This window comes from Manacus vitellinus, unplaced genomic scaffold (assembly GCF_001715985.3).
Source record: "Manacus vitellinus isolate BGI_N305 unplaced genomic scaffold, ASM171598v3 scaffold_22_pilon, whole genome shotgun sequence".
Classification (NCBI taxonomy): Eukaryota; Metazoa; Chordata; class Aves; order Passeriformes; family Pipridae; genus Manacus; species Manacus vitellinus.
In genome coordinates, this window is record NW_021939632.1 from 9878898 (window position 1) to 9893827 (window position 14930).

The window sequence follows — 14930 nt, forward strand, 5'->3', positions numbered from 1 at the left end:
CTATGCATGGTAACAGCATTACAATTTAAATATTTATGGCAAGTCATCTGTAAATAGCTAAAACTGAGATCTAAAAATCCTCATTAACATAATGTAAATGAAGTGAAATCCATAGATCTGTTTCTTGTTTAGTTTGGGGGAAAATAACCAAACAACCCAGCCCAAAAGAGCTGAATATGTTATTTCACATATGACTAAACAGTTTGGCTGCTGGGCATTGAGAGAACCTCACAATTTTGGATATATCAACAAAAAAGTATTGTCTTTGTGTGTGATCCTGTGTATTTTGTGTGAACATTTTCTGCATGTAAAGGGCTCCTGAACCAGTTTGTGTGATGGGCCAGCATGTGAGGTTTATTTTGAGTGTCTAAACCATTCACAGGATGCAAATGGTGAAATGGAGTTCTGGTAATCCTCTGGTTTAAAAGATTCTCTACTGGGGCCTCTAATTTACAGATATTTACCTTTTGTTCTGGATCCTTTCTACTAGAATTTAAAGGAAAAAAACCCAGTCTATTCCTGGAGGAGAAAAGTATTCATTGCAAGTGAATAAGGCTTGACTCAGCTTTCCCTGAGAAAACCCCAGGGACCGGGTCCTTAAAGAACATCAAACAGCAACAAGGACAAGGAAAGAGGGAAACAGGACAAGAAAGAAGAATCAGAGAGGAAATGCTTCTGTGTAACTTAGACACATAAGACAGTCAATACCACTACTTTTTTCTGATGAAAAACTATTCAGTCACACAGGTGGTATGAGGAAGCTCTATCCTCAGTAGTTCATTCATGAAAAAAAATCTTTTTTAAATTTAAATCAGCCCACCAGATAGACTGGTACAAATACATTCCTAAACACAAATATATGGGATTGTTTGTATGAACAAAGTAGTGTAAAGCTCATTGTAAATACCTAATTTAACAAAAATAGTCTTACATATGATAATTTTTAATCCTCAGTATTAATGACAAAATTATTTGTGATGCCATTTTTTTAAGATGGGGGCTTAATAGTAAAGAATTCAATTTTTTAATATTTCTACCAACCTTTATGTCTAATATGATATCTATATTTTTCCCAACACAAGATATATTTTCTCCAACAGAACAGTTATACCACTGCAAGGTGCAAACAAATATCACATAATCAGCTGAGAAGAAACAGGTGTCTTTAGATTCCCTGCCAGGATAACTAAGTTTGTAGTGTTGGAGGTGCTAGTAGAAATCTGCAGCCATGGCCCCTTTTTGCTTTTCTTGGTTCTTGTAAGTTATATTTTTAAAAGTGGTTGTTGAGCCTCTGTACAGTGGATTTGTTTCCTAAAAAAAAAAAAAAACAAAACAAAAGAATCAAAACAAAAAGACATGAAATGGGAGTCACACAGTGTTTGTATAGAAGTAATTCTGTACTTTTGATGATTTTAGAATAGCCTTCAGTGCCTCACTTATATTCCAAGCCACTGAAATTCAGAGTGGTCTATAAGAGGCAGCACAAACCAGCCTGGGGTCAGGAACATGCTCCCCTTCACGTCTGCCTCCCAGATTAAAGTCAAACAATACTTTATTAAATGCGTCCCATATAATCTGTGTATCAAACCTGGTGGCTGGACAATTATAAAAGCACAGAGAGTGTCTCAGCAGTGAGGTGTTACCTGTCATGGTCCTCTTTCTTGAGCCACATAAGCTATCTACCCTGTGGTGGGAGAAGGGCAGGTCTCATCTGAGCTTTTAATCCTGGTCTCTCATCAATCACTTCCTATCCTTTCGACTTGTGACAGAAAAGAAAATTAAAATGCTTCTATCAGGTGCATCCTTCCCTTCCCTCTTACCATATGTAGCTCTCCTGAAGGATCAAGAAAACATTTTCAGGTGGCCTTGCCTGTAAGTAACTGATTTTTCCCATCTCAGAAGCTGAAAGGCCCATTCTTGGAGTAATGTTGCAATCACAGGACTTGGTAGGAGAATGGAGCGGAATGAACAGCAGCACATTGCCTATCCTCCTGACACTCCCTAGAAACGCTTACTCAACATGTTTGTTTTTCAAAGATCCTCAGAAGTCTTGAAGATTTTGCAAAAGAGCAAAAAAGTCAAGGGCAGAAAGGAAAGAAGAAAAGGGAACATGTGGTGTAAGCTTGCATTAGATGCCTGAAGCTATAGATAGAAGATAAGGCCTGAATTTCTCTGTCCTTTTACCTACATTTTGGACAGCTTCCATTTGCTGCTCCTCTGTGTGAGTGGGCTCCCATCACACAGGCCATCACAACAGCTCTTTCCTAAACAGCTGTTTCTGGGCGGAGGGGTACACCTCTGATAATCGCATAGGCAGCCAAGAACTTTGTTAAAATTAATCAAAGACAGGGCACTAATTAAAAGCAACTAATAAAAATAAAGTTATCTACACATTCTTACATGTGCAAGAAATTAAACCAGGAGATTAAACTCTAGATATTTTTCATCCATAAAGGAATCATAATTTTACTTTATAGGATACTAAGTGTAGTGAAAACCTACCAACAAAATCTATCCATTTAAAAGAAAAAACCAAGACACAGAATTTTAAAGGCACTTGTGCATCATGCAACCAAATTAAATAACCTTGTATGAAATCAATGCCTGTCACGTACCGTTTGCCACTTAACTTTTGATTTTTCTGCTTCAAACTTGGCCACCTCTTTTCGGTCTTGAACTGACACCAGCAATTTCCATATACAAAGTAAAACAATGCCAATGAGAAGGATAGCAAGGGTGACACCCACCATTATCATTGGGATATTTGGAAGTTGTGTGCAATCTGTGAAAAAAAACCCGTTATGACCATGGATATCTCCAATCAGTAAATTTTAGGCAATTAAAAACAGCCAAGAAGTGTTCTGAGCTTCTCATTTGCCATGAGCTGTGCACACCTTTTTCTCCAAGTCCACTTTATTTTCCTCCTGCTAGCTTGCTAAAGGGTTTGTGAAACCAGTTGAAAAATATTGCATTAAAAATTTAAAAAAATTAATTGTTAACTTGTTCCACTGCGCTTTTACCATGTCAATCAGTTAGCAGCTGCTGCATACAGAAACAGATTCAGAAAAGCCAGAAAATTGATTTCAGATCTGTGGCAATATAATCCTAAAAAACGGCTGAGTTGACAAGATTATGAATTTTACAATGTTATGGCTGGAGCTCTAGTCCAATTAACTGATATTCAGCGTGTTGCAGAAGAAAAGATTCTAGCGAGATCTGTATCAGGGTAAAGTCATCAATGATATTGATAAAACAGAGGAAACTACATTACTGTCATGAATACAATCAGTAAAAAAAAACCCTTTAGACTTGTTGAAAATGTAGGACTGGGCAATTGGAAGCAATTTTGGATTTCAAGTCCTGAATTAATTTTATCATACAATATTTCAGAGAGTCAAAATTAAAACTGAAGTTTTTGCTTCACCAAAACACAAAGAAGTTTGATTCTTTTAATATTAGAAAGTATTGCTTATGTAAGTTGAACACTACTATTTTAAAAAATTTTCTGCTGAACCATGGTTTAAGGACATTGAAAAATTCATTTCAACTAATCTGTCTTACATGATTGTATTTCACATTTTGATTTTCCTTGATGTCATCATTTGACTAATTCTGAGGGATCTTTTAGGTCCCTTCCAACCCAAACCATTCTATGATTCTATGATACTGCAACATTCAACAGAATTACAAAGATATTTTAGAATTTCATCAGGTAAACTCAATCAGATAGTCTTTTGAATATTTGTCCATCTATGAAATATATATAAATTTCAAAGTGAATTCTAGTTTTATCATATAATGCAAATGACATCTAGTATCTCAGAATTGCACAGGGCTTTAAAAAAATTTGCTTATTCTTGTAGCAATGATCACTGTGCCCATCTTTCATGAAAGGTCAAGTATTCATTTTACCACTGCATTAAATAAGTACTTGAGGAGGTACTCTTTTGGCTGGGCAGAGAAGAACTACAAACACAGGGAGGTGCTGTTCTGCTTAAAAGAGCTCAGCTTCTAGATTGCTCACCCTGTCTGTGGTTTTAAATCAGATTTCACATAGGAAAAGCAATATTCACTGCTTACCTTTCTGTTCTATGCTGTGAATGACTGTCCTTCCCTGTTCATCCACAGCCAGCAGAAATGTGGTTATACATTCATTTTCCCCCTGCAAAGAGCAGGAAATGGATTTATCCTCTGAATAATCTGCAGAGAGAAGAAAAAAAGTCATTCATCAGATCAAATTAAATTTAACATTTAATAACTAGAGAGACTGCTGGCATCACGTTTGTCATAGCCCCATCTGTGGATGGTAAAGAGTGAAAGACAAAAGCAGTAACACTCTCAGAATTTCCGCTAAATTTAATGGCTTTTCTACCAATCCCAATTTTGTTTAGTTTCTGATTTTTCGCTTATATTTCCGAAGAACTAATCCTGATGTTGTCAATCTGCACTGACCATCTAGTGTATCCTATTAGTGTGCCGTGAATTTCAATGAATTGGAAGTGCCTTCAAGATGCTTAACTGCCATCTGTCTAGGAAATGTAGTCGTCCCAAATTAGAGGACAAAGTAAAGAGTAGAACCAAGTGTGTTCCTTTGGTTTACAGCTACTCCTGCCATCTCTAGATCACGTGTCAGAAGTAAATATACATATATCAAACAGCAATGGATGCTGTTAGAAGGGCTGCCATTCATTTCTTCCACAAGAGCCCCCTCAAAGGTCAGTGTGTGTCCTGTACCATCACAAGAGTAAATATAGATTAATAACAGAAAATTGTAATTCTGGGATTTTTGTAATGTGATTCCAGGGGAAGCAAATAAAGTGACCTGAGATGACAGTCTGCCCTTGTTTATTCGTCTCTCCACTTACTGTTGATCTGCACAAAAGCTTAATCCACTTCTTTCCTTCCAGATTATTCCTAACTGGGGAGCTTTTCTGCTGAGAAAAATTCATTCAAAGGGAACAGGGAGACAGGAGGAAGGTGGCTTTGAGGGACAATATAAAGCAAATAAGACAATCAAAAATTACCATAATTTGGAGCGCAATCATAATATAATATTTTACAGAGAAAAAAATATCTTATAACTGTGTGCAATAATGGATTATAAAGAAACCTATGGTACATAAAGAAATAAGTGCTCACTCTGTTTTTTTTATTCACATGGCTTATTATAAAGTTTGGTCTTACAGAAAACACTATTAAACGCTATAGAAAATATGACAGTATTGACTACAATAGCCCCTTTCTCTGCTTGTTATAAAAAAAGAATCACATCTGGTTGGATTTTAATGGAAACATGCTCTTGATTTAACGATAATCTTGTATTTAACCTGTTGCCTGTCCTTAGTGGCAGAGCAATGTGTTATCTAGCAAAGTGACAGGCAGCCAAGACTTGCTGATTTAACAAGATTTGGTTTTGTTAGAAGGGCCACAAACTGCAGACTGATGGCTCTCATTGCCAGGTCACAGTTCCAGTAACACTGTCACAAGTTCTGCAATATTTGTACTTTCCCAACTCCTTTAAGCAAGCAGATTCAAAATATTAGCTTGCTTAAAACAAACAAAAAAAAAGGGTAGTTGTTAGCTATCCTGAAGATGGCGAAAAACTTGCAGACATATTCCAAATATCATCCAGAAGGCAGTAACAGCACATGTATTAGATATTTTTAAATAGTAATTTTTAATTTAATGTCATCATTTGAAACCAAGGGGAGCAGAAGCATGATTATGTGTAATGATGTAGAAATGAAAGCAAAGATGTCCGTTCAAGCTATTCAGAACCCAGCTTACAGTTAATGTTTTTATTTCTCTGATGTTATTTTTAGGATGAGGGATCACTAAGAGACTCTATTGCATATATTATTTGCAGTTCATCAGCACAAAAATTTGCCTACGTAGGTAAATTCCTGTAATTTACATCTGTGTAATTTTCTGCATTCTGCAGTGAATCATCACTTCTGCCTGCAGCCTAATGCTATTAATTTCAATTGTATTTGAAATCATTGGAGTCACACTGGAGGAGGAATTGGGAAGCAGTGGCAAGAGGGATACTCAAAGCATGAAAGACTCCTAAGAGAAACTAATATAAAAGATTCAACAAAAAAAATTGACTGTAAATTTAAATGTCATTATGCCCTTTCTTGTTTGCCTTTTGCTCAACAAAATGCTTTTTTTGAACGGAGTTCATCTCACTTTGAGTCATAACAGAGCAGTGTTGATATAGAGGTTTATTCAGGCTTCAGTATCCGTTTTGCTGCTGCACTTGGAATTCGTGAGGTGTCAGCACTACGAGGGAGGAAAAACTCAGTTTCTCCAAAGAAAGCGTAACTGTCCCTTCTGGGCTTGTGGCAGGAGCAGCCTGGTGCCCTGTGGCTGGGGTGGTGGCAGGAACCACGTTTTTGGAACAGTGGTTCTTCTTGGGTAACGAGGGCTCCTCTTGCACCCATCTGGCAAAGGAGGGATTAGCCTAACTTAAATGTTCAAGTACTAAAAGTGAATGAAAATAAATGTATAAAAGTGATGCCTGCTGTGGAGATAAGCCCAGTAAGTGTGAAGCCATTAGCACCTCCAGAGCCGCTGGGCATCCCATTCCCTGACAGATCCTTAAGGGGAATGGCTGACCCATTGTGTTGTGGGGAGCAGGAGGAGAAAGCCCTGGCAACCCCAGAACCAAAGCAGAGGAAGTGAAAGCCACGACTCAGAGCCTAAAATGGGCATTCCCGTTTAGGAAACAGGAAAATGTAAAGCCTACACTTTTTTCCTTGCTTCATACTTCCAGTCATTGTATTGCAACATACACATGCAAAAGAGAAATGAAATTTTTTCAGTGCTAATGTTTGTCCCAAAAGCCTTGAAGCATTAAAGAAACCGAAACGTAAACCGGAAAGAAGTAGACTACCATATGAAGTTGCTCAATACTCTTTCTTAAATATTACGTGGTGTGCCAGTAATAGTGTTTCAAATTGTTGAGTTTTGTTTAAGTAATAGTGTTTATTCTATGATTATTTTTTAATTCTTATTTTGAAGGTTATTTTTTTCCTCTAAGGACTTCTTAATGAGGCTACCTCCATGCCAAAACAAATCCTTGGAGCTATTAGACAGGCATTTAAGATGAAACACAGTTTGCAACAGCTTCATCTTTTTCTCTTTTTTCTTTTTTTTTAGAGGTCCAGATGGGAACAGTTATTCAGTCTTCACTACAGTAGTTGCTGTAACTGCTAGAAATAAATTTTAAACCTAAAGAAGTAGCTGACAGTCCCAGTCAGGGAAGCATAGGACATGAAAAAAAGGAAATAAGCAGGAATAGGAGATGGTATTGTCATGCTCATATTCCAGTGACCTCTGTGTATGTGAACAGAGGCATATAAATGGCTCTTTCTGCTCTTGATCAGTTTTCATTGTATTTGAAAATAGAATGTTTTACATATTCCAATCTACAAATATCTGCCATCTGACAACAGCAACTTGCAAACTTTACAGAGATACAATAGAAGTGTTTATATATTTTTTAAGCCTGTAAAGATATTTTTATATTTAGAAACAAATACTGATGTTTAGAAAGGCAAAGCATGATAATAATTTTAATAAAAATACAAAATTATAATTAATTGTCCTTAAAAGGGCAATATTTGTGATATTTGAGCTCTGTATTATGGAGTATTTTCATCCAAAAAAAAGGTGTAGCTTTCCTGGAAATATGTACATCAGTGATGACATTTCTGCATGCACAGCTCTGGATAGCCTTCCAACAGCTTGCGGACACAAACCTTAGACATGCACACAGGATTCTGCGTTATCATCCTTATTCTTACATTTGTCTTATTTAATGCTTATTGTACATATGTGATGTGGACACAATACACCTATGCAGAATATACCACCTAAGGAGTCCTTCTGCTGTACCTTTTGCAACCAGACATGTTTATCTGGTATTGGCCTTTTTAGCCACCAGCACGCTTGTAACAAATGTGGGTAGAGCCCTTCCCAAATCTTTGATCACAAAGCCTAGCCATGATGTCCTGCCTCACTTAACAATTGCATGTGCCACAGGGTTGGGACTAGAGTTGCCATTAGAATACATACAGACTACCTGTTGAACAGGCAAGCGTCTTCCCCTACAAAAAGAAAAATATGCACTCTTTCATTTAAAGGTTTGTTTCTGTTTTTTTTTTATTTTGGTGCTTTTTGGTTTTCTTTTTCTGATAGTATTATCTCACTCAAGATTAATTACTGTTCCAGAAACTTCCCTAGATGGAGGGCAGCTTTGAATTAAAGTGAACAACTGGAAGATGTGCTTAGCCTTTTAGAATATAAGAAATGTCTTTGCCACAGGTTAAAGGGTTGTGTCTAGTCAACCAGCGATAATCAAGGGTCTGCCTAAGGACTGGAGTCAGGTTTTGTATTTGTATGGTAGAAGAAGCCCCACTGGAACTCATGGTACAGTCGTAACTTAAACTTAGGGACTTTCATCAATCACTGGTTTACAGGGACTGGTATTTATTAAATTCTATACTTTTCTCCATAAACTTCTTAGAAAATAGGCATGATTAATATGATAATTAACCTGAAAGGGTAACACCAGCCCTCTTCTGCATTTCCTGCTTGCCTCAGAAGAACCATAAATGACAGTAATTGCCTTATGAGCCATAAAATAATTCCACAACAGAAAAACAAGGCTACTTTCAAATATAAAATTACTGAAAGTGGAACCTACCACTAATCACACACACACACAAGAAAGGAGAACAGAGTATACCAACCCTTTGCAATGCTGACAGTTGCATCAACCAATTTGCATTTTTCACTGCAATCTCCCAGTGACTTGTCATGGGAAGCCAAGTGACATTCCACACAGCTCCTGTGGAAAATAATTCAGCAGCCCATCAATCTCTGCCTGTCACAAAGCAACAAGACAAAAGCCAGTATGTGTGCATCTGCATTTTAAAAGGAAGCTAAATAAAAGGTCTCCTGCTATGGATACAGCAGTTCTCAGGAATATGATAGGTACTGCCGCCAAAAAAAATCCCAACAAAACCAAGCAAAAAAACCCCCACCTGAATAAAGGTATTGTGGATAAGCTCTGTCTTGTCCTCTATTCTCTCCCAGTTTATTAGCTACCAGACAGAACCCCAGGCAACATTATTCATGTAGGTCTATCAAAGACATGTGGTTAGTCACACACAATATTCATTTTTTTAAAATTTCAAAAATAAATATTCTGAACATTAAATACTCTTACACAAAATATCAGCTGAAGGAATTCCTATCAGATGAGTGATATCTGAAATTGACTTCAAAGAGATCAAGTTGGGGCACCAAGTATAAGTCTGCCTTTGTTGAAAGTCTGTTGAATAATGTATTAAAACACTTTTCAGGTGTCTCAATGGTTGTCTCTTGAATGTGATTACTTGTGTCAGGAATTACTTAGATCCTAATAATACTAATGAAATTTACTGGAAAATTATTTTTTTATTTAATGGTGGAATGATTGAAATACTATTTAAAAACACAGAATTTGAACCAATTCCTCTAGAAATCTCTCAAAATCTTCCCATAAATTCAATGAGGATTTTAATAAATCCAGAGTTTATTAATGGAAAATAAAACAACAAACAGAATTAATACATGAAAATTTCTGATGAAAAATGCATATACTGATTTCTTACAAATAGCTTCAGGGGCTGAGACTCTGAGAAGCAATCTGAAGAACTGAATGCATAAAAGAGGGAAAGGGAAAGGGGAGGGGAGGGGGGGAGGGGAGGGGAGGGAGGGAGGGAGGGAAGGGAAGGGAAGGGAAGGGAAGGGAAGGGAAGGGAAGGGAAGGGAAGGGAAGGGAAGGGAGGGAAGGAAGGGAAGGGAAGGAAGGGAAGGGAAGGGAAAGGAAGGGAAGGGAGGGAAAGGGAAGGGAAGGGAAGGGAAGGGAAGGGAGAAAGGAAGGGAAGGGAAGGGAAGGGAAGGGAAGGGAAGGGAAGGGAAGGGAAGGGAAGGGAAGGGAAGGGAAGGGAAGGGAAAACAGTGGCTATGTTCTGTTCCACTGAGTTATATATATCCATGGGAATATGCTGAGGCTGCTGAGTTTATCTTCAGGGGATGGAGATGACCTTATCGCTTGCTCTGTAGATAGTGAATAGTAAAGTGAGCAGGTAATGGGATAGCCTCTATCTCATGGAGACAAATTCAGTGTTGTTGGTTTTGTCATATTTGCCATGTTTCTTTTACAACACACTCTCTTTCTCAGCTGCCTAGCCATTGATCTCCACCCTCTCTGACCTGGTCTTTCAGCTCTCTTGGTTACCCTACCCAGGTGTTCCCAATATTCTCTCTCTCCTGGCTTTTTGTGTCCTGCATTTCAGCACAAGAAGACACTGAAGTAGAGAGAAAAGATCTAATATTGTATACAATATACATGTTTAAGCAGGATAATGTAATGCCTATCATGTAACTTTATATTTCTTATTCTCTGCCAAATCGGGCAGAGCAAAGCAGCAGCCCCGTCCTTCATGTTTAGAGCAGTTGCATGCAGAATTTCTCTTTACTCACAGCTTTGAACGTACTGAGAGGCTTACTTTTGTAGGTCAAATTTAGCACTAACAGAAACAGATTCATGATTTAATCACATGCCATGGAATAGCTTCTTACTTAGATACAGTAGAGACTGCAATGACAGGTATGAACATGCAGTGGTATGGAAGAGAAATGGGACTCAACTCTAAATGAGACAGGACATCATCATGAAACATGCAGCTGAAACTGCTCATCACTCAGAAGGCAAAGCCAGGGTCATTAATAACATGTTCTGTGAAGCCTAATTCAACTTCTAGCTTAAATTTCTACTGAAGACTGCCCAGTTTGGACTGTAGCCCTGCAAGAACTCATTTAATACAAGCATGAGCGATGGTGTACTTTGAGTGGTCAGCTTCACAACCTGAGTATTTTTGGTTGATTTTCCTGTTATGCACCATAGCATTTACCTCGCATCACAGCAGGAAAGCTACATAAATTTTGTATGCTCAGTGGACAGAAGACATTTCACCATTTACAATCAATTTATCATCAACTTATACATGACATACAGCTACCCACTAATTCATCCCCAGACTATTACCTGGTTTATCATACTTGCACCTTTTTAATTCAACCAAGCTTAACTGAATTTGGACTATGAATTTGCAGATGTGTAAAACTTGAGTGGACAACACTACCTTATTCATTCATATGCATGAGAATGGTAATAAAAATGCCAATTTTTTCTGCAAGTCCTCATTTTTGCTGCAGCAGCCATGCTGGGACATTTTTATTTTGTACCATGCACTGGAAGGAGGTTCGTCTGTTTTTGTCTGATGTCATATGAGGTCACCGTTCTGATTAGTTGTACAGCCAGGGACAGCAGTGGAACTGTGAAGTTTTACCTGTGCTGCTTGAAGGTGATTTAATTGTTTTCCATAAAGTCCTTTTATATGAGAGTAGTGCTCATGAATGGTTGAAATATAAATTATGACTACCTCTCTCAAAGGGCAAAGAAGCTCTTGGGTTCTGGTCTGTAATTTACAGACACAGCAGTAAACATAGTGCTGAGGCAGTATAGGAAATAGATACCTGGATGATACAAACATCAGAGATGTAAAACCAGCACATTACCATCTGGAACTGCAAGAGTCACCGCAGAGAGGGCATTTTTCACATGTTTGGCCTGAAGTCCCTGGATGGGTGCAAGCACATGTCCCACAGATGCATTCTCCTCTCTCACTGCACAGTGTCCCATCCTCAGCAATGCAGGCGCTGGTGTCAGTTGTGCAATTACAGTATTCACCAGTCCATCCACTGTGGCACTTGCATTCCCCACAATCACAGTCACCATTGCCTGGAAAAACATTTATTGTGCTTCAGACCAATCTCTTAATAAGAATCTGAAAGATGACCTATAAAATCATTCTCCTTAATAGAAAATATTTTTCCCTCTCTAACCTTTCTTCCAAACATCTTTCTCTCACAGCATTTTCAGTTTTAAGCTAGAGGATCAAATTTTTGTTTAGACTGGCTGTAAGCCAGTGCAGCTCCATTGTCTTTACTGGAGTCCTCCACACAGACCTTGTCTCCTGACAGTGCACAACCTAATGGGTAAATACTTCTGATTTATAATGGTATAGCCCAGGAAAAAACTGGTTTAAGTCTAAAGACCATCCAGAAATAGCAAATTACTCTTTATACAGAATTGATTGCAACTGAATATATGATGAAAGCACAAATTCACAAGCTCACAGCTAAGGGTGAGTCAATAAAGCTCTAAATACAGACACTCAAAATAGCACCAAGGGACCATACCTCCACACTGAAGCCCTCTGTGCCTCCCACAGGAGAAGTCATCACACTCGCAGTGAGGCCCGTACACCTTTCCGTACGGGGACGGGTGGCACACACACTGCCCGCAGTAGCAGTCGCCTCTCCCGCTGCAGGAGCTCTGACCAGCTGAGCCCTTGCAGGAACTGGTGCCCAGGGAGCTCTCGTCGCACTCACAGTGCGGCCCCACATACCCCGGGCTGCAGACGCACACCCCACACTCGAACGATCCTTTCCCTTGGTTGCATTTTGGGCTGTTCATCTCGGCCTTTGCCTGACAGTTGCAGCTGCATAGGGGATGTATTTCCATTTCCAGCACGTCACTGAGCCCCACAGGTTTTATCATGATATGCCTTCTGTTTTTTTCACAAGAGGGGAGACTTACAGTCACATTGAAAGAGACCTGGAAGAGAGAATGGGGGCTGTTAGGAGGTGAAGCACAGGGAGCTCTGCAGAGTAGTCAGGACAGGGTAATAGATACTGCCAGCTTTTTGGAAATTTTTTTGGAGGAAGATTATTTAATAAAGAGAAAACTCTCTACCTTGGTGTCCTAAATTCTCTGGACTTGATGTCTTTGGAGAATTTGTTCTTTACTTACTGTATCTCCCACTTTCACGCGAGAGCATTTCTTCTGATGTGGAAAAATGGTCCCATTGTTACAAATGGCCGTGAAGGAGAGATTGAGCCCTTCTGTCTCTCCCAGGATCTCCAACTCCACCTCAGACCTTAGCTCCTTCAAGGAAAAAAAGTGAGGTGAATGGAGTGATAACACCGCCAAGCTCTGCCAATGTTCTGCATCTGTGTAACGTGGACTGTAACTTATCCCAACTTACACAGAAGTAAACCCATGCTTTGGTACTTTGTTTACAGACCTCTCTATTGCAAGAAAAACAGGGAACAAGCAAAACAAAGTAAATGCCGATAGGCCTGGCTTTCAGTGGAAAGCAATGGTGGCATCAGTTTAATATCCACTATCACGGGGCTTATTTCCTGCCCTTGCAGGAGAACAAATTCAATGTTTTATTAAATCATCTTTCATCACTCTGCTGACTGATACAGGTTTTCCTTTAGATCTGGTCTTACTGAGGTGTGGATTTGTGTCCCTGATTGCATTGCTAGCTCTGGGCTTTTCCTGATTAGCCAGGCTGTGTCAATATTGTTCCCTCCCTTCCTTTCTTCTCTTGATGAAATTCCTACTTCATAAGCTGTATGTGCTATTTCAAGCTGTATTCAACAACATTCTCATTTCTTAAATCAATTTGTTCAGTCAAACTTTCGTTTGGTAATTCACAAACTTTCTTCCTGAACTTGCTCATACTAGGTTTTTGTATTTTAAGTCTTTAAAATATTTTACAGTGACTTTGCTTACATAGCCTTAATCCAAAGCCTGTCACAGACAATGGGGAAATTCCCTATGATTTCATTGGCCTGTGGATCCAGTAAATGGAAATTTTTCAAAAGTACCTCAGTAACTGCTGAGTAAACATCTCACTGACTTGACTTTGTGCTCATGCGAGCCTAATTGCTTACAAAATACCCCCTGCCCTTCAGTCAGAGCATGAGGAGCTTGCTGACTTTACTTCAGTGAGTCATTCTACTAAAGTTATCAGGATGACTCACTGGAGTAAAGGTCTGGTGGAGTAAATCAAAGTAAAAGTAGAATAGGTATAAACCTGCACAGACAACAACTCTCTGTCCTTTGTACATTCCCTGGAAATTTGTCTTAGGGTTGTAAAACTGTGCCCTGGGCATCAGGTTGGTAATGTTGGTAGCTTTAGATATGTCCAAATTTCCGTTTACGTTTGTTTTAGAGATAGGTGCTTATGTCGCTATTGAAACAATGCAAAGAGTCATAAAAATTTGTTTGCAATAGGTCGGTTCTCACGAAAGGAACAAATATAAACATCTAGATAACACTGTAACTGTTGGTATGTGTTGATGTTACAGGAGATATCACCAATAGTTTCTCTTCCACCAGCTGCAAAACTTCAAGGCTCGAACAGAGTGCAACTGTGAGAGAAAATTAAATGCTGTGGAACACCAAATCGTAATACTTTGAATTCTGGAGTCTGTATTGGGTCATTGGAATGTGCCTTGCTATTGTGAGAGGTCAGATTGGACACTTTATGCCACCAAAAATGAACACATAAACTGTGACAAATTTGAATTTTTTTTATCTTAATATCTGTGATTAATATTCTAATGATGTTTTAAATTTACTGAGCTGCCTGACCATAGTTTGAGGACAGACAGCAGACAGTTTAGTGAGCTTCAAGCCATTCACAGAGAAACATTTATGGTTCAAAAAATTTTCTGAATGAAAGAACAGACAAAGCAGTGTTACATACTTGTGCCCTTTTGTTACCTGTCTTTTCTAATATACTATTTCTTTGGTCTCATTTTCTTGCAAGTGAAAGGATCAAACACTGGGGAAAAAAAGCAACAAGTGGAATTTTTCTGAAATTTTAAAATCTTGGAATGGCTTTAATCAAATGGCCTGCTATCTGTCACAATGCATTTTAGCCTATAGCTTTGCAATACAAAGTTATGGGGAATTCAATGCTAAACAAAACAGGCAGAAATATGCTTACAGAAGA

General features: G+C 38.6%; 1 protein-coding gene across 1 annotated transcript in view; it reads right to left on the bottom strand.

The window, feature by feature from the left end:
- Window positions 1–504: 504 nt before the first annotated feature.
- The window catches only part of ITGB6 (integrin subunit beta 6), a 45121-nt gene continuing 30695 nt past the window's right edge, over window positions 505–14930 (bottom strand). Inside the window, exons 11-17 of the mRNA XM_018072708.2 lie at window positions 12932–13066; window positions 12319–12736; window positions 11635–11857; window positions 8757–8854; window positions 4081–4200; window positions 2616–2782; window positions 505–1311 (exon numbers count right to left, since the gene is read on the bottom strand). Of these exons, the coding sequence (XP_017928197.1) occupies window positions 1210–1311; window positions 2616–2782; window positions 4081–4200; window positions 8757–8854; window positions 11635–11857; window positions 12319–12736; window positions 12932–13066 (1263 nt within the window). The 3' untranslated portion in view covers window positions 505–1209. The remainder of the gene's footprint in view (window positions 1312–2615; window positions 2783–4080; window positions 4201–8756; window positions 8855–11634; window positions 11858–12318; window positions 12737–12931; window positions 13067–14930) is intronic.